The 27,281-nt window shown below is 38.5% G+C and overlaps 1 protein-coding gene across 4 annotated transcripts in view; it reads right to left on the bottom strand.

Moving 5' to 3' along the window:
* Positions 1-210: 210 nt before the first annotated feature.
* LARP4B (La ribonucleoprotein 4B) overlaps positions 211-27,281 on the bottom strand; it is a 55,627-nt gene continuing 28,556 nt past the window's right edge. For 3 of the 4 annotated variants that reach the window (XM_066200552.1, XM_066200542.1, XM_066200530.1), the window contains 15 exons: positions 25,361-25,508; positions 25,017-25,172; positions 22,838-22,919; positions 22,255-22,391; positions 20,805-20,908; positions 18,942-19,052; positions 18,377-18,430; positions 17,821-18,030; positions 14,715-14,821; positions 13,974-14,228; positions 12,508-12,553; positions 9,366-9,530; positions 5,306-5,427; positions 4,591-4,702; positions 211-4,056 (listed from right to left, as the gene is read on the bottom strand). In XM_066200552.1, the coding sequence (XP_066056649.1) occupies positions 3,775-4,056; positions 4,591-4,702; positions 5,306-5,427; positions 9,366-9,530; positions 12,508-12,553; positions 13,974-14,228; positions 14,715-14,821; positions 17,821-18,030; positions 18,377-18,430; positions 18,942-19,052; positions 20,805-20,908; positions 22,255-22,391; positions 22,838-22,919; positions 25,017-25,172; positions 25,361-25,508 (2,091 nt within the window). In that variant the 3' untranslated portion in view covers positions 211-3,774. The remainder of the gene's footprint in view (positions 4,057-4,590; positions 4,703-5,305; positions 5,428-9,365; positions 9,531-12,507; positions 12,554-13,973; positions 14,229-14,714; positions 14,822-17,820; positions 18,031-18,376; positions 18,431-18,941; positions 19,053-20,804; positions 20,909-22,254; positions 22,392-22,837; positions 22,920-25,016; positions 25,173-25,360; positions 25,509-27,281) is intronic. The other variant, XM_066200533.1, reaches the window with a different exon arrangement.

The following is a 27,281-nucleotide window of genomic DNA, read 5'->3' as shown; positions in this document are numbered from 1 at the left end:
AAGACACTGCAGCCTACAGGGATATATCACAGGGGTTCCTGCTGCTGATACAGAGCCTTAGGTGATGGTTACAAGAGCTGTGTTGAACAGGAGAGCAAAAGTGGGTTCTTTTCCCAAAATTAGAAATATACAATTTCCAAAACTGGGAGCAAAAGACAAAAGGTAATGAAAAATACTGCTGGAGAAATGTTTAATTAAAAAAATCAGGAATTCAACAGTGCCTAAATCTTTATTTTTCATAACCTACATATTTTTTTTCAAATTAGACAGTTTTACATTTTATGACACAAAAGGAAACTTAAATTACTGATAGTTTACATGTAAGCTTGATTCCAGTCTTAATGGAAGAAGAACAAAAACAAAAACCCTCAAAAAGGCTCCCACATTACACTTCTATTTCATGAATTGGCAGCTGTTAGGTCTCCTTAGAAATCTTGGATTGTCTGCTGCTATTAGTGTAATAGGTTACAAAGCACAAAACCCCTACCTGTAGCTGAAGGAGATACAGAGATAGGTGTGCACCATTACAGCCAGCTGTTGCTCCCGATACACTGCACCATGCTCCAACAAGGGCCTTTCCATGCCAATGGCTCAAGGCTTTGAAGGATAACGCAACATCATCAAAAATTTGCCACTGCTCATGCAATTCTAAGTGACAGTGTCACAGGGTGGGGACTGATCTGAAATTACATTCACTTTTGAAAGCAACCTTTTTTTTATAAATTCCTGGAAGAATCTCAGATCCCATTTTGACTTGTTTTCAAAATGAAAAGCATTACCACACAGTTCTAACAGGGTAAAATGCCAATTTTAATTACTGTATCCCTGAACCTTGAGCTTAGCTACTGCTTTTGGGAGGTTTTTCATTTTAAAAGCCATGTTTTAATCCCTCTCTGTATCGTAGCAACAGTCTGCATGCAACTTCACAACTCTACTCCGAAAACTCCATTTTGTCACTGACTGTGGGGGGGAAATAAATCTCAAAGTAAAATACAGTAAGGAGAAGTTGTATTGTATATTACACAGCGATTTGGCGTGTCACTTTAAAAAAAAAAAAAAAAAAAGCTATAAAACCACATCAGAGGAAGGTTTAAACTTCAGATGCAACAGACTGTTGCTGGGTAAGCAGTAATTACAGTGTATTGACCTATCACAAATGGCAGCAGAGTACATTAGAACAGCACAACACATCCCACTGGTCTCAACAGATCCCCTCAGGTACCGGCTGAGCACCAGGACGAGCCGCTCACAGCCGCTGGAAGGGACCACTTGCCACTGTTTGCAGCTGGTAAAGCCTTTCACTTGCAGCAGACAAACAAAATGAATCATACAGCTGGCCTAAACCATACACAAATCTAGCTACCGCTTTCACTGCCGCTGGGGAAAGGAGAAGGGGATAAAAAAAAATCCAATGACAGAAGTAGTTGAGCAGTTTTGGTGATGGTGTTGGGGTTCTATCTCCTTCCACAGCATTCACAAAGTGCGCTTTTTAAACAAGAAAAATCAACAGACTCCACGTGCCCTATTTTGACCAATTCTGCAGCATACAACAGGCTGGATTTACAATGCCAACTAGTTACCAATTGATGCTTGTAATAGGAAATTTATCAGGAGTCAACTTCTATAGTTACTTTACAGTTCTATGAACCATGCATTGATACTCTTGAAAGCAGAAAAGTAAGCTTCAAGTGTATATTTTTTGCAGCAGTCAAGTTTTTCCCCAATTAGACTTGATTTTTATTAATGACTTAAAAATTACAATTTGACTGCTGAAATTCATTATTTACATTGCAGAACATTTTTGAATTGGTTAAATTGTTTGGTTCTAAAGGGACTTCAGGAAAACACTTGAGGGCTTTCAAATAAGACCTTCGTTCCATTTCCCTTTTGCAGTGAAGAGGCAGAGTCAGTTCAACACACCAGAATAAAATAAGAAAAAGAAAAAACAACAAATTAAAGTAATATTCAAACCACAACATTTAGTTTATCTACATCCAGCTCAACAGCAACATTTATAATATCAATAATTTTTATCAGATTTTTTTTCTTTAGGGTACCTTTTTATATGTTCTGATTATTTACAACTGTACAAGCAAAGCACACACTTCCAAGTGCACATATTTAATACAGTATTGACTATTTGCATTTACAGGTTTTTCAACAATCTGAAAAAGATCAACTGTTTAAGATCTTTAATGTATATTACAAAAACTGCTGCTAGTTCCTGTACTACAGTATGTTTACCCAGTAAGACCAGTGACAATAGATACATACTGTAACTGAGTAATTCTGTATGCCATTCATGCTAACCCTCCACGGGGTCAGACCTCATTAACTCTAAACTGTCTTGTACAAAAGTTAAGGCAAAGTCATTTTCAAGTTTAAATAAAATTCAAGTCTTTAAATATTGGATGGAAATAATTCTTTAAAAAAATCAGTTGTTTAAATAAACATTTTTGTGGAATAAACTGTACTGTCATAGTCAGCAGGAATGAGTTTTGTCTGAACTTCCTGCAGTTTAAACACTTAAAGAAAAGCTTCAGGCATTTTAAAACAAAAATAATTTATATTCAACTTTATTAGAAACTTGCTAATTTAGTGCATCCTTGTCCTTCAGAAAGCGCATCACTTCTAAAGTAAATAAGTGTGAGAAACCTCATCCCAGAGGTAAATACCAGGGATCTCTTCCTCCACCACACAAAACAAACACCATTATCTCACGTCTTGAAAAATTTAAATCCATATGCCAATGCTTGTAGTTACAGGAAGATGTCAACACAAGGCTGACTAAGATATGAACTCTTTCAAAGAGCACTTGGGGCAGAGTTTTAAAAAAAAGTCTACACAGAGCACAGGGGTAACCAGAATATACAGCGCTGACTCAGTTAACTCCCTTACAAGCACAGGGAAGCTAAGGTTATCACAAGAAGGCTACTCTGCTTTCTCCTGATAACATCCACTAACAGGCTTCACCACCATAGAAGCTCACAGACTTGATTCTTTCTATTCACAATGTGCTTTGTATTTGCAAATTATAACATCAGTTTTATTCTGGAGTGAGAAGATGGTTACTTGCTTGCAGTAAGTCAAAAAAGGAAATATTTCAGAAAGACTGCTATGGTGCCCTGTAGAATTTTTCTGTGCAAAACATCAAAAAAAGATTAAGTTTTTAAAAATGCTAGAAACAGCTACTCATTTAACCTAAAAGTGCAAGTTCATTTGCTGACACTTAGTACAGCAGCCCAATAAAAAAAAAAATCTTTAAGGTCACATACTAATTTGTAAAATATATCTACTTTCTTGCACTCTACACACTAGCTGCCGTTATCAGTCTTTTGGACACTTTAGATATGTACTTGCAGACCAGTTTATTAAAAATATTGCAGCAGCATGTTTCTGCTTAACAGTTTAGAAAAAACTCACTATACAGAGCTTGCACTCACACAGCCACAGAGAGGCTTAATAAAAAGTTGATTTTTTTAAAGACAAATATTTTACACCTTGAAAAAAAAAAATCACACTAAGCTTCACCTCCAATTAAGCACCAATCTAAATGTAAGGTTTAGAACAACTATCCAGAAATACCCAGAAAAATAGAATGTTTGTTCAAGAGGGGGAAAAGTATTTCACAGAAAAATAACTTGCAGGCATTGTTACATGCCTTGTATCACTGCAAGCTCCTAACCAGCAACTCATTCTCAGGTATCTTAGTGGGAACATGGGTTTAATTTGTGGGAAACAGACCTCTTCTCAAAACCCTCCCAGGTGTTATTTTCACTGAGGAGATTTCGGAGGGGTACTCTGTTCTTTATTTAAGCGTTTGCCAACGGCTGGAGGGGACGATCTGCGTCCTGACTGTCTCCTCTGGTCTTTGGGTTGTCCAGGATGTGACTTTGCAGGAGGAGGTTCTCTGTTTTTCTCTATTGTTTCTGTGGGCTTTCTTTCTTCTTTCCCACATGCTACAGTGTTTGGCTTCTGTTCTTTCTGGGGTTGCAATGTAGGAGGATCCTTAGTTGTTCTCTGGCAAATTTCCGCATAACTAGGTTTTCGCAGTTCCTGGGAAATCAGAAACAAACAGGACAGAGTTAAACAAAGCATCCTGAGGAAAAAAAAAATACTGTTATGAACAAAAAAGGGTGAAGTCCTTGTCCCAAAAGACTGCTGCACTTAAATATGCAGATGAGGGCTTGAGTGAGAAGTTTACAGAAGCTGTATAGACAATAAAGCTGAAGAAAAGATTAAAACAGTATGCCAGAAAAACAGCGTACTGGCATAGGGCAAAATACTTCCCTTTCAAACTGTAAACCAGCTGAAACACAATGAATACTCTGGTTTCAATATCGACATATGTGTTAATACTTCTACCTCAAAGATAATACCAAGAAAAGGATTCAGATAAGGAGATCTCTTTTGCACTATTAATTGCATAATTCTATCATGCAAGTAATCATGAAGCACAGTAAGCAAATTTAAAGCTGCTGGACAAATTCTAGGATGTTGGGCTCACATGATTAGGCAACACTGGGTAGCAATATTCTGTTAAATGCAAACTGGATCATTAACAAAAAGTGAAGTAATAAGGTCACTTACTATGGCAGCCCCATTGACTTGTACCGATTTACACGCAGTACTCAGTGTGGAAGAAGAAAGTCTTTCTGTACTCTGTGTCTCTCTCTGCTGTTTATCCACAACTTTGGAGTCCCTGTAAGCATCCAGCAGGAAGCAAGGCTCATCAAAAGTGAAACTTCAGGATAGATGAATGGTTTAATAATAGGTCTAAAAAGTTTCAGTATGATTGCAAATAGTTACAGCTGTAATTTGCCTAGCTCATGATGACATTCAAAAATGCTATCAAAAATAGAAAAAATATATTCCTGTGCAATGTGACACTACCTGTAATTTGTCATGTTCTAATAGCATTTAGTTACTCAGCTATTTGATTTGCAGGTACCAAAAACTTTTTTTATGGTATGGACATCAGTACTGCCCACTGGGTCATGGGTTTACTCTCTGTGTTTCAAAGCTATCTAAATACAAGACAGGAAGGTATTCATTGAACTACTTCTACTCACAGAAACTAAATCACGACACTAAATTTTCTTCTGCTAAATGACTGTTATGATTGAATCGCTATTATGATATTGTTCGGAAATTAAGCTTTATTGCCTTTGCTACAAGTACAACAAAGTATTACTTCTTTCATTGATTAAGATTTTAATAGCTATTTACATTGTTCTGCCTGATGAAAGAAAATGCAAATGTGATCCAGAGCAGAATAATTATACCCATGTAATTAAGTGCTTACTCAGTAGGCTGGGGTGGCGAAGGAGACCTTTCAAAGGTCCTGGGCAATGTAGAAGAAACTGGTAACGGCTCTCGAGGAATTCCTGATGGAATAGTGTTTGTACTTGCATCCACATTAATGTTCTGAAGGAGGAAAAAAGGCACAGAAGAACAATCAAAATATCCAATTAATATGGTCTGCCTGAAAATTAGCACAACCAGGAAAGAGTTCATAGTTTAGTTTATACTGGTAAATTGACTATAGAAAAATACAGGAGGTGGCAATATGTGATTGCGATGAATATGTTATTTTTCCTTTTCATTTATTTAGAAACACAGACAAATAATACAAAAGAAGTTATAAGCTTCAGGTCCCTTTGGGACATATCTGAATGACAAAAATCACTTCAAATCATTAAGGTTTAGAGAAGACCTTTAATCAATCATCACCTTGTCAACTAAACCATGGCACAAAGTGCCACATCTGGTCATTTCCTGAACACTTGCTAGGGTAGTGACTCCATCACTTCTCTGGGCACCGTGTTCCAACACTTAACTTGCCTTTCAGTAAAAAAAAAAAAATCCTGACTTTCAACCTAAACCTCCCCTGGCACAGCTTAAGGCCATTTTCTCTTGTTCTATCACTGATTGCCTGGGAAAAGAGACCAACCCCCACCTGGCTACAGCCTCTGTGCAGGCAGTTGTAGGCAGTGATAAGCCCTCCCCTCAGTCTCCTTTTCTCCAGGTTACACAACCCCAGCTCCCTCAGCTGCTCCTCACCAGACCGGTGCTCCAGACCCTTTACCAGCTCTGTTGCCCTTCTCTGGACATTCTCCAACATCTCAATGTTTTTCTTGTAGTGAGTGGCCCAGAACTGGACACAGGATTTGAGGTGTGGCCTCACCAGTGCCCAGTACAGAGGGACAATCACTGCCCCGGTCCTGCTGGGCCACACTATTGCTTATCCAAGCCAGGATGTCATTGGCCCTCTGGGCCACCTGGGCACACCTGGCTCATGTTCAGCTGGGACCTCCCCAGGTCCTTTCCTGCACGGCCACTTCCCAGCCACTCTGTCCCCAGCCTGTAGCACTGCCTGGGGTTGTTGTGACCCAGATGCAGGACCTGGCACTTGGCTTTATTGAACCACACACAATTGGCCTTGGCTCATCAACGCAGCCTGTCCAGAACCCTCCGCAGACCTTACCCTTTCCACTCTCCAGCACATCAACACTCCTGCCCAACTTAGTGCTGTCTGTGAGCTTACTGAGGGTGCCCTTGACCCCCGTGTCCAGACAACCAGTGAGGTTATTAAACCAGACTAGCCCCAATACCGAACCCAGGGGAATACCACTAGTGACTGGACTTCTTTCCACCTGGAAATTTTGTACCTGCTGGTGACAAAGTAGGCTTTGCACCTGTTCACATAACCACAGGCAGCCTATGAAGACAGAAGTCTCCTAGTGCTGTGCACTAAGAACTGTTTTCTTCAAAGCTCTAATTCTGCATCATCCCAATATAATGATTTGCTACTAAGCAAAAGGCTTTTTCTATAGCGCTCAAAAGATTCTTCTAGTGCCAAGTGGTACTGTGCTTCTAGATAAATGCCAAATAGGTTCAAGATGAATGTATTAATTTAAGTTGTCACAAAATAAGAAAAGACAACTTCATATCCTGAAAAACATATATCTCACATTTATAACCATTTTCTTTGTTTTAAAGGGTGCTATGTTCTTTGTATTGCTTCTGACCTGTCTTCATCCTAAAAAACTCTAAACCCTGAGGAGATTCTGGTATGCAGAAGGAGCAATGGGAGAACATAAGCTCAGAAGAAACAAGATAACCCTCCTTTTCCCCCAGTCAAGCCACCATTCAAAAGGGCATAAACCCTAAACTCCTATGGTCACTCTTATAAAGGAAAATGGTATTTGATGGCATTGTTTTAAAATCAGGCAGTATAGACCACTGCAGAAGATCTAAGCCTAGACTGATTCAAAGTAAAAGACTGCAAAAGGTGGATGTTTAGAAATAACAGAACAATTTTTGTAGTTTTATCCATTGTAACCGTGTGTGCAAAGGCTTGAAATTGCAAGCTGCTGAGCATTCTGTCCCAAGTGCATCAGAACTTACATGGTTAAGTGTGAATAGCTTCAAGACAAGCAGACATGCAAGAGCTTTTCCTTGCCCAAACACTCAGCCCTTGATCTGACAGTGCTGCACTTTTAGTTACAAAACGTGGGATGATTATTACCTACCATTCCCCAGAGCTACATCTAGAAGAGCATTAGTAAGGAAAGAGTTTAAATATATGATGCTTGGATAACAACAGCTGGAAATTATAGACGTTTAGTCCCCTCAGCCTCCATACATTGGACTTGCCCATCTATATAAAACAAGGGAAGCACTGTGTAACTCTACTTCAGTGCTTTGTACCACATCAAGTGACATGAAAAAACATTGCGATCAAGGTGAAAAGCAGCCCGTATACATTGGCAAGACTGATGTTAGCTCAAACAGCTTTGAGCAGAACACAATCACTCTTTGGAACCAGCTGCTGTTATCTTACTCTTTATTTAAATGCCAGCAAGGAAAGGTAGCATAATCCCTTTCTTCCACACAATGGTACAGAATAACTCCTGCATGCTGGAAAACGAAACTGGTAAATCAAAGAATGTTTTTTATTGTGACAGTGCACTGCAGGTATCATAAAGCCTCAGTGCCTGACTGATATGAAGACTGCCTCTACAGAAGAGGAGTCTAAGTTCTTTGCCATAAGTACAGTGAAAAACAAGTACCAGATCTGTAATGGGGGAACAAAGGGTTTTCAGCTGCAGCATTAAAAGCAAGTGCTGGAATTGTATTTAAAACCAGAAATACAATAGTCAAAAGCCACTTCGTAAGTAACAGAGGTAAAATACTTCAAAATTAATAGATCTTAGCCAAGAATAACCTACAATCTGTAGTACTGGCTGACAGTAAGTAAACACTGCTCTTACCGTGGCTCTGAACTGTACATTCCCCCTAAATGCAATCCTGGAATGTAGTTGCCCCTCCTACCCCTTGCAGGAGACTGAGTAGATGGCTTGCCTGTACAGTCACTGCCTTAGGTGCAGGCTGCCCTGCTGCCTCCTCCTTTCTTTACCAACAAACACCCTCTACCCACCTCTGATACACAGACACCAAAGAAGACTTTCTAAACCCAGCCTATAGCAGGAGAAGATGCAAGAGACTGCGGTGGTTCACCACACATCGCTTTGCACTGCTAATCCAGGGCTTAACTTCTTAAATTGTGGTACAGCTAGAAAAACACAAGCTAAATTTGAGCTAACAAAAAAAGCCAATACAGACTTTCATAGCCCAGAACGCTCCACAGTGCAGAGGGTTATGTGAGTCTTGCTGGAGGAGAACATACTGTCACTCACAGATGGCATGGCAGAGACAGTTCTAAGAATGAAATCTATGAAAAGCTACTTTACATTAATTTCAGCTGCATCTCTACTACATCTATACTGCAGTGGTTGCCAAATTATTCTGGTGTATTTTTATATTTCTGAGCAATATGACGAGACAACACCGGGATCTAGATGGTTTTGGTAGCAGTTCTAGTTCCAGCTATGACGCCTAGTGTACTGAGATTATGTAGGCAGCTTCTTTACTTTAGTGCTTAGAAGTTTGTCTCAGTCACTTTAAAGTGCTTTATATACAACTCAGAAGTCTTACTTTCAAGCAGGAGTGAAAATGTATCACATACTCTTCACCTGAGTCTATCAAAATGCCTGAGGCAGTTATGAACAACAAAGAGCATATTTTCTAATCTCTGCTATTAACATCTACTTAAATTACACTGGTGCCCATATTCCACACCATTTCAAAGAGATTACGCAACCAATTCTAAAATATAAAGTGAAGAAGGCAGCAACACATCATTTGAGAGCTGTTTTTTGAGAATATTTGTTGCAACCCATGTAAACCCACAAGTTTTTCCACAACTTTATACCAAGTTTTTTGATAGAAACCACCAAATCAGAAAACAAGAGGTATGCAATTCTTTGTTTTCCCAACAGAAATGAGCACCCACTACTCACTCTTTCTTTTGACGTTCCTATTACCACACTGGACAGTCTGTTTTCAAACAGATCTTCAGTCTTTAAATTGCCAGCAGCGCCGGGTAATGGAGGAAAGCTAGATAAACCCAATTCAAAGCTGGGAGATGGAGGTTTTGGGGGTGGTGGAGACTGTGTTTGGCCTCTCTGGAATAGAAATAGCATGTTGGGGTTACTGCACTACATGACAGAAAAGATTTGCAATTCTAAACTGTATTTTGCACTTTATTAGTATCAGCAAACCCCTGGAGAAGGCTCCCCCATCTCATCTCCCAAAAAACCCACAGAGTACGGAGGAACAGATGCTTTCATTTTCCAGTGCTGCCCTTAAAATATTTAATTATTATATAAATGCCACAGTATACGTATAAGCTTTAGGGATACTAGCATAGTAAGAAGTTTTCTCACTGACTCTTCCTGAGGACAGACACACTGACACAGAAAGGAAAACACATCGGTTTTTGTATCATGATATGATGAAAATACAATGCCCATTTATGTACAGTTAGTAACATCCTAAATAAAAAGACAGGAGTCAACAAGAATCTTATTTTTAGATATATGAAGAAAGGGCAAGACAGCGTGCCTTGTAAGTAGCACAGACAATAACAATATATATCTAATGAATATTAATCTATATTGTCACTGTGTAAAAATAGAAAGGTAATGTCAAAACTATTTTTGAAACAGACTAAGAAGAAAACCAATCTCTCAAGCAAAAAAACCCACCTGTGTGCTAAACACAACTATTCTGCACTACAGAGACCAGTTTAGAGTTAAAAGTACCATGGTTTAAGATCACTTGTGAGAACCGCTGGTAAGTTATTTGTAAGTTTTATTTACACAGGAAAAAAAACTCCTTTGTAATATGCTGTAACTGAAGTTACCAATTAACTTCACCTACATCATGTAAACAAAATTTTTTTTCAAAGAATTGTTTCTTGACTGTGCTGAGGCCTGTGCTAAGATGATCTCTGCTGCAAAACACCAAATGCAAAGCAATCTTTGACACAGTTCCTATTTTGAAAAGGAAAATATCAGTATATAGTCAAGATAGTATGAATGTGAGAACAATGCTTCTGAACAAAAACAACTGACACAAGACTACCTTTGAGGTCTTTTCACAAACTATATGTAATGTCCACAGAATTGTGTGTCAGGAGGGAAGTAGGGAAAGAAAAAATACAGAGGCAAGAACAGCAACACCCAGCACTACCACTGACTCAGCATCACCCCCTGGAAGAATGCTACAGCAATGGAGACTGCAAATCTCCAAAACTGAAGTCAGATGACCTGTCAAAGGTCAGGGAGAAAGACTACACTTATCCAGCTCAAACTCCAAGAGGAACAACTCAAATTTTTAGAAGTCATTGTTCAAATTGCAGCACTTGCTCTTCTAAAAGGGGACTGAAGTTCTGCAATAGCTAATGTTTTTATGCTACATTTTAAGTTACACAGCTGAGTCCTAAAACCTTCAAAATATTAAGAGTGGCATTAACATCTTAAATTAGCAGGATGAGAGAGGACTTCAATGAATTTTAAGTTAACTGCATAAAATTTACCAAGCTGACTTCTAGTAGGTTCAGTACTTTGCTTACGTCTATAGCCTCAATCTGATCAGAAAGTTTCATGCTCTTTTTCATGCAAACGTGCATACAACTCTATAACTTTTCTTTTAAAAGGAAAAAGCTTCTAAAGAAGGCACTACTCCATTCAAATATACTGGTTTTAGTGGTGTCCTGTGTACACTATCTAGTTGCTACAGCATTATACAAGGAATAGGATATTGGATTAAATTATTTCCACAGTCTAAAGGGGGGAGATTTTAATCTTTTGCTTCCAAGCATGCTTCCTTGTAGTCGTGGGTGTGCAGCAGCTCTCACCTCTGTTCGAGGTGCAGCACTGGACACTATAGACTAAATATTCTTGGCCCAGAAGAAACTTGAAGAAACCTGGCTGCCCAGGCTGTAATTACAACCTGGTGCTGACAGAAGGGAACCATGGGTCTCCAAAGAAGTCACATCCACCAGTTTTTACATTCAAAGTTCAAATAATCTTTGCAGTCAGATCTGTCAGAAGTGCTACTCTGCTCAGGGAGGCGTCCAAGGTGATCCTTTCACTCCAGTCACTCATACCTAACCTGTACCACTTCCTTGTTCTTTGAAATACAGAAAAAAAAGTTAACAGGAAAACTCCACTCTAAAAATTCAAGCAGCTTTTTAAGGGCCAAAGGAAGAAGTACTGGAAATCCTACATGCAATGTGGTCTCACTGCCTCTGGGAAGTTTGATGAGAACTAAAAGCAATCAAAAGGAAGGAATCACTTGCTAAACTTTCCTGCTCCTTTATCTAAGTTCACTCAGGCCACTCAACAGCAGGAGCCACAAACACATAAATGCAGGGATTCTGGACCTTTAGGAAAGTGTTATGGCTCCTGCAGTAGTGGTACTTTACAATTGTAACAAGAATAATGAAACAACCTGGTTCAACTTCATGGATATGCCACGTGTGGCGAAAATGAACTGCAAAGAAATGACTGGTTTTATCACATCACACCTTAAATCCTATAAAAACATGTTTTTTCTCTTCAACACTTAGTGCAGCCTTTTCAAGTACCAAGTCTACTTTGGTATTAACCTTGAATTTCAGTTTCCCAAAACCACAGTATTTTAATAGTGTTAGTATACCCTTACCAAATGGCACTTGGAAGAGACATTTAAGAAAATGAACTGACCACTTCATAACAAAAATTTCTGCCACACGTTATGCCACAAGATGTTCTTCACTGACACCATGATTGATAATGAAGTATCAAGTGTTTTGAACAGCTTCAGCCATTTAGCTATTCCTGAATGTTAACACTGGCATGTTGACAAAAACTGAGATGGAATTTTTTTGCTACTGTAAGAGTAGTTTTAACTTTTCCCTGACTTTCTACATTAATGGAAAATCTCTGACAACCAAATTCAGTAAACTCAAGTGACTAATGAGCTGTTGTCTTTAATCAACTGTGATGCACAACTGCTCCTACCGTAACTTATGTCACCCGCTACTCCACGTAATATCCACATCATTGCCTTATTACCCTAGTTTTATTAGAGACAAATAAGATCATGAAAACTCACTGTAAACTTGTCCTCCCTTTTCTTCCGGTAGCCGTATGAGTTTTTCCTAAGGGAAAGAATACAAATATGAGAACCTTGACTATAATTGGGTGGAAAGTGGTTAATGAAAACAGAAGAAATTAATTGCAAATGCTATTTCATCCATCTTCATTCTACACAGGTTATTAAGAAATGTTTTAGGGAAGAATTCCTAGCAAGCTATTGTTAAAATACAGGTATAGGTCTTATGCAAGTCAGTGTAAGAATATACTGGTTACAAGTAATTCCTGTGTTAAACGCATCTCAGTAGAGATTACATATAAGGACTAGACAAAACATTACAGTATCTAAATAAGGGGGTCAGAAATTTTTGTATACCAATGTAACTTCTCAAATGCAGATAACTATTTTCAATCCAGGTAAGGCTCCTTCAAAACATTTTCAGCACTATGCTCCCAGCCCTGCTTCAGGTAAAGCCCCTCCAAGCAGCATTGTAAAATTTGCAGTGCATTCTCATTCAGTTTTAATGTATTTTCTAAGTTTGTTTGATTTTTATTATTCTAAATGTCTTCAATGGTGAAACATCAAAATATAATTTAAGTACGGACTATTCCTGCACACTTCTGTAGTCTATGGTTTGAGCAATCATATTTCCTGAATTCTTAATCATACTTTCATCCATTAGTTATAACACAATTTGGTAAATTAGATTTAGAAAAGTATTACAACCCTTGCACAAAATATCCATTTAATTTTGCAATGATACAAGTCTAAAATAAGATCATCTGCAAAACACTTGAGTTATCTTCCAATTCAGTAAGTCACTCAAAATGTGCTTTACTTGGAGTCATAAATACAGCCACTATCAAAGCCCCATAATACTTTTAGAAGCACTCATTAGAACTGTATTTATAAATATGCCAGTTTTCAGCTCCCCAGGTCGCTGGTTGTGGTTTTTGTTTGGTTGCTTTTAAAACAACATAACAATAGTTTCCTTAGTTGCCTGTAGCCATTTCTCATCCCTCCACAGCAATCCATCATCTTTGCTGTTGTGTATGTCCAATTCAGTTAAAATTCTGATCCTTCAGCTGCAAAAGTTAAGCATGAGCACTGCTAATACACATTCAAGTGTAAAATCTACAATGCTGAACAATGGAATTGGGCAGAACTTCAATAAAGTCAAATAATATACAAAAACTTTCTTGCACCAGATGAAGAAAGGATGGAGGATTAGATCTTACAGATCTAAGTTGTTCATCAGTTACCAATAATGATTTTCATCTGGTAGGAAAGTATGCAAGTCCGCTTTGCCTTTGTTCTGTATTTAACACTTTCTGTGAAGCCCTTAGCAAGATTTTAGGTTTGAGGAGAGAGTCTGAGTTTAAAGCAGCACTGAGAACAGTCACAATACCACACCTCCACTAAACAGAGTCGTTCAGAAGCAGCAGTACTCGGCTGTTTGGAAGACAACTACGGAGCACACTCACCTTCCTCTCCCTAAGCCAGGGGACGAGTCAAGGCTGGTCTGTTCCATCCGTCCAGTCCCCACTTCCCTCTTGGTGTAACTGGTGGTAGCGCTCTGCACCCGTGTCCTGCTTTGTCCCGGCTGCCGCGTCTGTGGGCTCCTGACGCCATTGATTAAACGATCAGCAGAAAAGTTGAATATTGTAGGACTGTCTAGAAGCCCAGGTCCCCTTTCTGCACTGGGTATTGTATGTCGTATATGTGACTTGCTAGGATTCCTATAAATTCAAAAGTCATTTCAACATACGCACACTATCAGAGATCTTCTGAGGCCTAAGCCTATTCACAGAATTCAGAAGAAGCAAGATCTTCAGTCCTTTATCACTTATTTCATTTATAAGAATGATCAACATTCATTATAACAGGTCATGTGAATTATCAAAATTAACCTTTTCCCTGTCTGTTTTCAACTAGACCTTTGCTATATGAATAACCCTGCTGATGACATGTCCTCTTTCAGAATATTTCAGCTGAATACCCTAAATCACAGAACAAACAAGTTCTCAGCCTTCAGACTGCCCATTTACATTTTGATACACTACATCCGTTAACATCAGGAGCACCATCCGCCCTTTGGCCTCACCTTTGGCACCAGCTTCAGTTTCACAAGTATTCTCAAGCTAGCTGGTGTTACTAAAATAAGCAGATGAAAACCCCATGTGCCAGATAATACAACAGTATTGTTAAAAGATAAATGAACTTGCCTGTTCCTGGGAGGATATTGTCTGAGTGTTGTCAGTGGAGAAGCAGCAGGCTTGAAGGTTGGAGATGTGAACCCATTGATAAATCCAGTATTTGGAAATGGTGTTACCTAAAAAAACGTATTGCATGCTCATCATTATACACAAACTGAGTATTACTTTTCTTAACCCCATATTTTATGGTATTCTGTGCAGGACAGTACTCAAAAGATTGTCTCAAACAGCAACTGAGCATCTGTCTGGTGCATTGTAGCTAACTTACAAAATTTCTGAAAAACACCTCAAGCTTCTGCTTTTCTGAGAAGTCAGGCACTACACATATGCAACCCATGACAGTTCAAGAGGACTGAAAAACATCAAGCCAAAATTCTTGGCTTTAAGTCGAACAGCTCTCCTCCTATTTCACATCATACTACAGACAACTTGGGAGTACCGAGATATTTCCTTTGTCAGAGCCTCTAATCTACATGGCCTGAAATTGTTTCTCTTATTATTGTATGTGAATTCCTCCCTAAAAAAACCCCAACAACTTATTTTTAGTTCCTCATTCTACTTCCATGTGAAATCTAAATAAAGCCTAGAGAATAAGTGGATATCAAGTGGAATTCTGATGCTTTTCAGATCTTACCACCTTATTCTACATGTGAAACACTGTCTTCTTGTCTAAAGAAACAACATTAGCAAAACATTTTCTGAGGTGGGTGCATATCAATGTCTTGTAGTAGCAAGATGCCTCAAAACCTGAAGCATGTTCAAAGTAATTTCTCCAATCTCACTAGCAGACTTTTGTCTTTTTTATTTAAATGTTTAAGTGAGCCTCATTTAAGAAATGTTACTGCTAGCACCAGCAAATGCTTGCTTGTCTTCTCCCCCAGAAAACAGCTACAATGCAGAACAACAAGACTATTCCTACATTCTATTTAACAGTGAGAAACAGCTGGGATTAAGACCATTTGCTATAAAGGTACATTTAAATTTGAGAAAGGTTTCTTGTGCAAGATAAATCACTAATCAATGGAAAAGAAAATTTAACCCCAAAGCTATCATATAAAACTACTGTAGCCTAACCTAGCATGCACGACGGCAAATGCTACCTCAGGCTTCACAAAAAAGCCATTAAAAACGGCCTGCAACAAAGCTCCTCAAGGAACAAAGTTTCATCAAAATAATACTTTGAAGTGCTTTCTGGTTTAAGAGTTACAACATGAATGCTGCAGAATTCCATCAAAGGTACTAAGCAACCACTGAACCTGAAAAGTGAGAAGACATCGAATATAGTAGGGACCCCAGCAATATTCAACTTTTCTTTCTCTATAATGAAGTGTGATTCTTTTGGAGGAACAAAATATTTTTCCCCCATTTTACAATAATACCAAAAGCATATCCACAGGAGTCAACTGGTTCAAACACACTTGCTTTCCAATTTCTTTTTTTTTTTTTCCCCCCAAAACAGGAAAAAAGTATTTTCTCAAATACTTTTAAGTATATGATGGAGAATGAGGTAGTTTTAGAATCCTAAGGAAGTGCTGTCATTTTCAAATTTCAGGACTAAAATGGTATGCCCACACTACTAGGGCATTCAATCTCAAATTTGAGATGAGAGAAAGTAGCGTTTATGTTGAAGCAGAATAGAGAAACTTTGCTGTATTTTCACACAAGTCTCTACATGCACACTGCAACCCTGTCTCATGAAAATTATTGCTGTGTCATGATTCCTCATGGTCCCTGCTCTCCTCAAGTGATTTCTATTCAAATATAGCTCTTCCTACAAAAGAATCAAGAAACATCACGTTACAGTCATGTACATAAAATGCAGCTAACCAATGACAATACACTGCAAAACAGTGAAAAGCAAAGTGCAGATAGTAGATTTCCTGTTTTGACTAAGAAAGTATGAGATCTTTAACACTGGCAAACTCATGGTGTCTGCCCCAAAGGACAGGACTAGTAAGCTTTCTTGGATACAAATTTAGTTACAGGATAACATAAGGTAGATACAGAGTATGCTGTGCTTGAACCTGTGGCTTATTAACCTGCATCTTCTATACCATTCCCATCCAGCTCCTTCAGTATCCCAGAGCAAGACTGTGCAATAGTCAGGCTTTGTTTATCTACAGGCAGATTCACATTCACTGCAGCTTAATAAGACAGCTTTCTCCTGGAATAACACTGCTCTCTGTGTTACCTTGTCTCGTCCACATTCTTCATTTCCCCCAGAAAGCCTCCCCCTGCAAGGGCTCTGGTTCCCTTTCCTGTGTGAAGTGTTTAGCACACCAACTTTTTAATTAGCTGTGGTTCAGTACAGAGGATGTTAGCTCAAGTTTGTTCAAGGACACTTTAATCCTCTGCCAAAAAAAACATCTAAAGAACTTCTAATTTTGAGCATTGCTCCCCTCATTTCTTTGAGCCACAAGTAAAGAGGCATATCCAGAGGGGAGAAAGAGGCTCCAGTTAGGAAGCCTGAACCTCCCAGTCACTATAGGAAACTGTCCGTGAATTTGTAGGGTAACAAAGGCCAACTAAAAGGGGCCAAGGTAATTCTGATGAGACTGTCAAAATGCAGAAGATGGAAGCAGCATTGCAGGATACAGAAGATGTCTCATTAGAGTATTTAAGGATTTACTGCTACCACTCTAGCTTCAAGCCTTACCAACAGCCCCTTTAGAAAAATAATTTAAAAAGCAATTTAAAAGTGATTTTTGTAATTAGCAAAAGCAATTTTACTTTTCATTGTCAAAAGAGATGTTACTATTGCACAGAAAATATTCTGCTTTAAGAATGTGCCAAATAGGGCAATTCTGCATGTTAACCTACAACCTAACTTCTTGTTAGAAGATCAAGATAACTTGATAACTTGACAAGTCTTTACTAAAGAACTGCCTCAAAACCTAAAAGGTTTAGGAAGAGAATCACACTACAGTCTGAGATCAGACATAATTTTCAAATAATCCATCTTATACACCATGGTAAGGATTTTGAAGGACAGTTTCTCAAGAAGAACTGGAATCTTAAACTCCCCTCTTCAGGACAGGTATGTTTCCTACATCTCAATAAGAAAATAGTATCATCTTTGAAAAGAATACAACTGTTTCAGAACCAAGAGACTTACCAACGAAGGGTCAAGGTAGCTGTGCGTGGCTGACCAGGTCTGTGGGCCAATTAAGCTGTACAGTGGGAAGTGCTGCTGGGGACTGTATACTGGAGGTATGTAAAAGGATGTTGTGTAGCGCTGCTGCGTGTAGAGGTTCATATCCAGAGGTCTATATCCATTCTTTGGCAAAAATGTGTTTATAGCTATTGCCTTTGCTTTTATCCTTGCCTGCAAAGGAGATTAGATTATTTATTACAAGCAGCCTTTCAAATTAAATCAGGATGGTTCAAACTAGCAGCTCTCAAACTTTTACTGGACACTTATCAGCCACTGCTTTGTCATCCAAGGACAGCAGGAACAGCTGAATGCTTCCCTGCTGCCTGATGCTGGGCTGGATATACCACCGCCAGAAATGGGGGGAAGGAGAAGTCAAGTAGTATGTGCTACATTTCTAAACCCACCTCCAGGTCAAATGGCTGCTGAGAATGGACCACCTGAATTTATACTGGAAATCACAGTGAGCACCACAAAACCCAGAGCATAAACACACCTAACATCATAAACCTCTGTTTACCTTAATTGGTTTTCCTTGGAAAGTCTTCACTTCTTCTCTAAGGTATCTGTAAGCCTTTAAAGAAAAAAAAAAAAAAAAAGAAATCATTAGATCTGTCAAATGTAATTCAAAAAAAGGAAACTTAAATTTTGACAGGGTAAGCCTAAAAGTATTTCTTGGAGTGCCTACTAATGTTACAGTATAGCAAACTCATACATCATCTGCATTTAGCAACATTTAACTTATCATTAAGTGCTTCAGTAGCATTAAAATAAGACTCTTAATGGTTATGATTGAAGCATTTCAATGTGTCACCCAAAATATCAACACTCTCAGTACAAAAAAAAATCATAGCTTTAGCCAGAAAGACAGGGATGTGAACAAGATAAAAAAAACCTCTTAGGTGTTATGTTTAATAGTTACTGAAAAATTGATACTACCTAAGGGGAAGCATTATTGTTTTGGCAGTTTGGGGTATTTTTCTAAGTTGTTACACATTCATAATACAGTTTACGACCTGTCAATTCACTTTCATATCATCCTTATTTACTTTTACATTCTAATATGCTTCAAAAAACAGTGTTACCTGCTGTGCATCAGCTTCCGATTCAAATGTGATGAACCAATTGTCATTATAGGCAAACTCACAGTTGATGAACTTAGGCAAATTGTCTCCTTTGAAAAGTGCTTCAACCTCCTGGGGAAAGTGGTTGGATAAGGAGGTGGAGAGGTGAGGGGGAAAGGATAGAGAAAAGAAAACATAAGTATAAAATGCAAAACTCTGACACTCTGAGAAAGAGAGAAAGCACAGTTGGGCTCACAAAACATAATAGAGTAGTTCAGAACCTCTGCAGTAGTGTCAGCTCTCTCTGATCTCCCCACTGGAAGGAATTCAAACTAGCACTGTCTAAGGCCATACTGCAAGAGAAGTTTAGCTGGGAGCTATTAAGGCCACAGAAGACATTAAAACCTGGCATCAAGTGCAGAAAGATGTCTATTTCTCCCCTGTCTCCAAAACCATGGAGCCACATGAAAACCTGCGCATATGGGATGGGACAGGAAAATCCTGCCCTTTCAGCAGAAACCTGCAGGTAAACTTTAACTCGTATGTCTACAGATCCATGTAAAACAGGGTTTATGTCACCTCAAACATTACTGGCTAGTTTCTACAGAAAAAAACCAGACCCTGGATTTCTTATTTGTTTTAACTCATTTGCATATTTTTTTTGTTTTGTCACAGATTTGAGGTGAGCAGCATCAAAAGGCAACACAACTTGGGAGGCCCCACAGCATCCTGGAATTTTATGGAAATTTTATGGAATTTTATGGAAAACATAGGCTATTAAATTTGGTTAGTTAAGTCCAGATTTTTCCAGCACAACAAATTTAAACACAATGTATAAAACATTTCACTGGAGACAACTCTTCTGAAAATAAAGACTCCTCAGAACTTTGTTGTTGTCCAACATTTAAGAGTGAACATCCAATGCTAATATATCCAGCCTGATGAACTGATGACAGAAAAAAAAATTTTTTAAAAATCTGCAATACTAAAAGCTAGGCAATTTTTAAAAGGCTGTGTTTCAATTCGAAAGCTAGAAATAGCCACTATTTTTAAGCTATGTACATAGCATACATCCAACTTCTTCCCTCCAATTCCTTTTGACATTTTGTTTCATGCTCCTGTTTATTAAGGCCACTTACTTTTTTGTTACCAGTTTCTACACTGCAGTACTTCTGATTTTTGTATGATGGTTTTTAAGAGGAGCAACTCATTCAGAATCTTTAGTCTTCCATGTAAAATTAAATGGAAGAGAAACTAAAATATATGCCCATCATCAAGAATCTACACCTTCTCCTCTTTGAATATACAAGATGGTTTAATTATGACCCCATAATTTTTTCTAATATTTCCATCAGTCATAGTCCCTGCTCCATCAAAGTGGCATTAAGTACCTTTCAAAGAACAAAGTTCTCCAGTCTTGCACTCATTCCACAAGCCAGTGGAGATTCTTAGTGACGTATTGACACCTCTCACCTTAGCATTATGGAAACGTTTACAAAGCTTTAACTACTTTACTTGAACAAGCTTCAAGGTGCAACAGTGGCATTTTCTAGTCTAAGACTTATCCTCTTTCATCTTTGTCTATTTATCCAAGGATCTGAGCACCGAATGCATATAGGTAAGACAAAGTCCAAGAAATTGATGTATCTCTACCAAAGACAGCACTATCACTTTCTCAGCCCTCTGCAGAACTACAGGTTCTCCCACAGTCTTCCTGTGAGCAACATTCTTCTATCAAAAATATTTCTTATCCAAACAAACTAATAATAAACTAAGTTTAAGAAGCTCTGTTAGAAACTAAAAGTGTAGTAAAAAATGTGATGTGCTTATTGAAATCTAGAAGAAATTTAACTTCCAAGTCCTAAGGGAAAAGGGAACACTTACTTCAATGGGAGTAGATTCAGGTACTTCACGTAAAATCACAATACAGCGATTCTGATTTGGCCGAACTTTTTCCCCCTTTTCATCCACCTGAACTAAAGGCAACGCTAAGAGAGAAAAGACAAGAATGCATTTTAGCTGTCAGCAAACCTAGTAGCTTTGCACTCCAAAAAATGCTGTGAACGCAGGCTTACAATGCAGAGCCTCAAATATTTTTGAACATTAAGAAACAAGCAGACAGTGTTTCCTCTGTTCATCATTCACATGCCTGAAGAATGTTTTCTAGTTTTTACAAAACCTGTAGCTCTGGCCAAATTCAATTTGAGCTGAGATTTTTGCATTTATAACTGCATCTCCGCACACCCTGGGAATGCCCTTGTAGCTCTCACCAGGTATTCATCGACTTTTCTATCTCTGGTATGCCTCTCTCTTGTTATGAGCAGACTCAGAAGCACAGAGTTAAGCCAAGGGGGTCTCTTGATTCACCTACTTCCCTTACCTTTACAGGGGATGAAATGTTTTTGTGCTTCCAGGACAGAACTCCCAGCACTAGTATAGTTAGTGCCTCTATCCTCCATGGAAACTTCCCACAGAATGCCTCCCAGCTGTGCTCTGAGCAAGCTCAAGTTTGCTCTTGCAAAATCTAAAACCTTAGAAACACTCAGTGTGCTCAGCACGACCCCAAACGTCACAGTTCTGTGATTGCTGCAGCCAAGGCTTCCACTGACTGAGATATTACAAAGCAGGTTTTCTTAGTTTCTTAGTAGTGAGTCCAGCAGTGCCTCATTCCAGGTTGGCATATCTAACACTTGTATGGGGAAACAGTCCTCAGCACGTTCCAGAAACTTGATGGATGACAAGAGCTGCTGTACTGTTGTTCCAACAAATATCTAAGCCATTGAAATCCACTGTAAGAACTAGGTTTGGCTGACCCAAAGCTCACTTAAGTGACACAAATATTGCTCTGTTGGCATTATTGTCTTGGTTTAGGTCAGTCGCAGATACCAACAGCAAGAAACAACCCCCAGGGTCTTGGTCCACAGGCACTCCATGGAGCTTCCATGACTAATGCAGTTGATTTCTATCCATTCGAGGTTCTCCTTAAAGAGTAAGACCCCTCCATCCCTCTTTCCCCACCCGTCTTTACAGAACAGTCTAGAGATATCCATCATGATCCTCCAGTCACGTGAGTTGTCCCACCACACCCCACAGTTTAAAATCATTAATTCCTTATTTGCACAGATCATTATTCAATAGCTGGAATACAGAATAGCTTTGACAAAACTACAGTCCTGTAACTCTGATGGTCTTCAGTTGCTTGAGCTACTTAATGCTGTACAGAAAAATAATGGCATTTTACTGCAATACAATAAGAAAAAAGAAGAAAAATTCAGATTAATAGTTTTGCACCAATAACCAAAATGCTTTCTAGCACTGAGGAACTTTTACTTACATCTCAGCACTTCAACAATCAAATCCATATCAGTACTGAGTTTCTTGACATGATCAAGGTTTGCTACTGTCATTATTGGCACATACTGATCACTGTCCATCTGTGATATAAGGTACATGTCACTGGCAAGATTTTCTCTGTTGGGAGAAAAAAAAATAGGGAAATGTCACAGATTAACTCTGTCCAATAAACTTGAAACAAAAATCCATCACGTAGTAGAAGACATATTCCTTCAGCATTTTTGCTAATTAATGAAAATCACTGGTTTAAACAAAGCTTGATAAATGTCTAAATTACTCAGTTTTAATTATGACCAGTAAAGATCACAAAAATTCACCTGATCTATAATTGCTTGTAACTACTCTCTTTTCAAACCCATATATTTGCTTGCTTATCCATTAGGCACAGAGGTTTCAGGTAAGCTTTAAGAGGCACATCATCACAACACTCTGAAATCTGTGTGTTACTTTTTCCAAATTCTCATCCTTTCCACTCAGTTTTAAGTAACAACGAAGAAATAGATTAACATACGTCCCAAGTTGTTAGTCATCCTCCAGTTTGGTACATTCAGGTAAATACATACCTAGATAAACAGAATTCCAGTGTCTTTTTCAGTAATTCTCGTAAATCTTCCTGACCTTCTGGCTGCAACTGTTCATTTCCACCTAAGAGTTAAAATACTTCAGATTAAAAAGTAGCTCTGCTATATTACACAATATCCATTTTAAACAAGCCATCATGTCATTCCTGACTACATAACTATTAACGAATTTTCAAATTCAATGGATGTTCAGTATGTAGTAGTTACCAACTACCGAAATTGCATGGCAACGCCTTTTAAGACAGAAAAGAGAAACCAGGTCTGACTTTAGTTGTTAACTTCTGTTCTCCAAATAAATAAAAACCTCAAGCTCCTTTAGAAGAACAGCTACAAGCACATCTCAAAGTAAATATTGAAGTGACTTGGCGTGTGGATCTGTGTTCCATTCTCAAGAAAGTAACCAATTTCTAGCTGACGAAACCCTGACTAATGCAATGCAAGGCAACAGCGCAAAGGAGGGCACTCCGTACTTCTGGTCTCACTCTAAATTACCAACACATTAATTCAGAGAAGGTTTTCAAAAATATAGTTATGGATTATCAGCAGATATCCAATCTACTAACAACAGACATGTAATCAATTTACAATCTTTTGGCTAAGAAGGTGAAATTAATTTTTTTCTTATATGTGGAATTTTACAAAGTATTATGGGGAAAACAGGAACTTCATGTTCCTTTTAGTTTAGACACAATATATCAATGTCAGTAGAGAGCAAACTCAATGGGTCAGTGGGAGAAGTGTTTAAAGGGTAGAAGCTTTGTGCGGCCTTTAGAGATATATAAAACATTTAGTAGCACATTGTTCATGGAAATATATATGTATGTAAATGTAAATTAGCTTTTTAGAAGTATTTCACACCAACTATTGTCCTCTATACCCTTCCCTGTACTAACTTTCATCCTTTTATTCAGCTCTCCTTAGCATTTCTTCTTCCTAAACTCACTCCTAATTTCCTCCCACCATGCTGTCCTTCACATGTTCTACTCTGATGAAGAGAACGCCAACACCTGAGAAATACATGTATCACATTCCAACCACTATTTCCTGTCTCCTCTTTCTTTCTTGTCCAAAACCTGGCAAGGACCAAAATTATATGCACCTTAAAAAATAATGACTAAAATATGTAAGATCAGATTTCAGACTAGGGACCATGTGTCACTTCTCATCAAGTGCACCAGACCCAACCTGTTGTTCAGCTCTTTACAACACTACGGGACTCCTGTTAAAAGTTAATTATTTTGGGCACATAAAGGACACACTGGGACGACAAGTCCCAGCAATAATCTGAAGAATAGTGTTCCCTTCTTGAGTGTGAGGCACTATTAATACAATTTTCTGTTTGCCAGTTATTTATTATTTAATATTGCCCAACAGTACCCTTAAGTAGAAGAGTTAATGAGAACTTTCAGTTTTTAAATATAAGCAAGGATGATGCTGCAACTGTGTCTGATTTCAGTTGCCTTGATTTCCAGCTATTACGGATGCTATACTGGTAATTTTAAATACAAAATCAGCTAAGCACAATGAACAGACCTGTCATGTATCTCAAGAAACACCCAACACATTTTCTTCTCCTTCCCATCCCTCATCTCAGTTCAAGTAGTAATCCCACATGCATCTTGCAGACCTTCTGTCCCATTCAATGAAATATAAGCATGGCGAATCTCAAGGCTAGTTTCCAGAAGCTTCTTAGAACATACCATCTGGTATAAACTACAGCTACTAACAGTTGCACTGAAGAGAAATCCTGGAAGTTCATTAAATAAGAGTGTGAAAAAGTTAAGACTAAAATGTTGCTTATTCTAGCATTTCAAGTATAAAACAGGTCTTTCCCCAGACTAACATTAGTACTTGAGACACAAACTGTATGTGAATCTCACCCCAGTCAGTACCTGACCCAACCAGAAACACACACTTGTTTGATTCTGTGCATCACTTTGAAAGACTTAAACCAGGAGGTGACTGGTCTCTGAACATGTCTAAGTTTGATTGAAAAAGATACAGGAATTCCTAGCGTCTGATTAAAGAATGCATCTATTGAACAAGAAAACTGGTATAGTTCGGGGGGCTTTTTTTGTTTTCAGATGCTCACTGTTCAACTCAAAATACGCGTTTAGTTTGTTATTAAAGTAAGTCCAAGCACATCTTAGTTTTCTGTTACCTGTCTGGGTGGTTTCATGCATAGACTCATACTCGGAATGATCGAGAGCCAAGGGGTTCATGTCCGTGTGCTCGGAGCCCGGAGCAGCTGGGGCCGGCTCCGGCAGCTCTGTCAGCACCGCGTTCTGAGGCTTTTTGTCGCCATCGGCGTCCAGTCCTGCAGCACACACCACAAACACTCTCAAAACGCCTTCTTCACAATCACAGTCACACCACAGTTGCAACTAAATCTGAAATAAAGGTGCTTACATACTTGCTTTAAATTTTTAGCAGAAAATTAAAATAGAGACAGTGCTGGACCTAATTTTACGTTCTTGAGCAACAGACAGAAACTCTTATTCATACCTTCTTTACAAGAATCTGGAGGCTGGTCAGGTATTTCTTCCCACGTTTTGCTCACGCTACCATCAGTGGCACCACTTGCTTCCAAGTGTAACATATGATTTCCCCACACCTTTGCATTGGGGTTTAGCTCAGAAACCTTGGTTGACTCCTGCAAAAAGAAATTGATTATGCATTTTGGGGATGCACAGCAGGCATCTGGTACACAAATACATTCAATTTCAAATAACAATATCAGACATACAACTCAATATTTTACTCTCATGTTTTTTCACATCTGGATATATTAACTGAATTCCCATAATCATTTCAGGTACAAACACAACTGAATTGTTGTGCACAGTATTCATTTCCCTGATTAAGAACTACCAGAAAAGGCTATCCAAGCAGAGCAAATGACAACAAACATTTCATTCTTTGCCTTTGACAGACTAACTCAGCCTGTCCTTGACCTAGACTTCAGTCAGTTCTCTAATATACATGTCTACTTGATGTCGATCATATTGCTACTGTATCAGTTTCTTCAAAATACTATTTTAAAAAAATCAAGAAAATACAAAAGTAGAGGGATTTTTCTGAAATTATATAAACATGTAACAGTTTTAATGATATGGAAAATTGAAAGCAATAAGACGTGCATGACATCTGTTATTACTTCTAGAGGAGGAACAGAGCATTAGGACAGAAAGGATGAGTAACCAGATCAAGTTAAATCATCTCAAAATAATCTCTTTTAACCTGGATTGGAAATGGACACATTTAATGATTACATATGGTTATATACAACCATCATATAAATGGTTACATCTGTGCTTCAGGGAGATTGCTCTCTGCAGTGCAAACATGTACTACAATACTTTTTTAGAGTACCATCAGACTTGTTTTGCTAATGTTTGAGCAATATGCATTGAGTTATTCCATAACAAGAATACATGTTGAGGGTTTCAATATAATTACACTGGGAAAGAATATTGCTCATGATAAGACACGCTAAAAAGGCTTATTAAAAATTTGCTTTCTAAATTTACAGATGCTAGGAACATTACAGTGTTTAAAGACAGGCACTCCACAACCCCATGAAGCTTTAAATCTTCTGAAACACACGCATTCAAATACTTATTATCATAGTGCATAGGAAATATATCCAGAAAATAAAAGAACTTCAAAAAATTCACTTAAACACATCTCTTGAATGACAGAGAAGACTTTCAAAAACTGGAAGTGTTTGACATTACTTGCATAGTAAGGATTCAAAAATGACAGCAAGATCCATCAGTTTCCATTTTTAATATAAGAAGATCCCCCAGGAGACAGCAAGAGCCTCAAGTACAATCCACTGCCCACACTGCAAGTGCTGGGCAAGGTCAGAGCAGCTGTTCCAACACAGCTAGTGCGGGGAACAATTCCAGGGAAGCTCAGCAGGGAAGAAAAAGGAGCAGCAGCTGCTACAGGTTGACTTCTGCAGAGTAAGGCTGGAGGGGACCACTGGAGGTCATCCAGTCCAACCTCCCTGCCTGAGCAGGGTCCACAGAGCATCTCAGGATTGTGTCCGGACATCCTCACTTGTCTCTTAGCCCAGCTAGCCAAGATCCAGCCTAGCTCTTTCCTCTCACTTCCCCTGCAGCCACTCCTCTCTACACCACCACTTACCTCCAGAAATAAGGAAAAGATTTCCTAATTGCTACCAAACAAGAACTTCAGGAAATCCACAAACATTTCTTGCTATACAAAGTTAAAGAGCACTAAGAACGGTTTGTAGCAAGCTTCCTTTTGGCACACTGTTTATCTTAAGTTCAACAGGAACTGAGAATCTGCAATCAAGTTACTTTGCCAATGACTGAACTTTCACACAATGTAAACAGAATGAAAAAAGAAATTCATCAGAAATTTTGACTTCTGCATTCTGTACACCATTCAGTTTTTC

The sequence above is a fragment of the Chamaea fasciata genome, unplaced genomic scaffold (genome assembly GCF_029207755.1).
Source record: "Chamaea fasciata isolate MVZ Bird 193981 ecotype frontalis unplaced genomic scaffold, bChaFas1.0.hap1 SCAF_1, whole genome shotgun sequence".
Classification (NCBI taxonomy): domain Eukaryota; kingdom Metazoa; phylum Chordata; class Aves; order Passeriformes; family Sylviidae; genus Chamaea; species Chamaea fasciata.
This window is presented reverse-complemented; position numbering and strand designations above follow the sequence as displayed.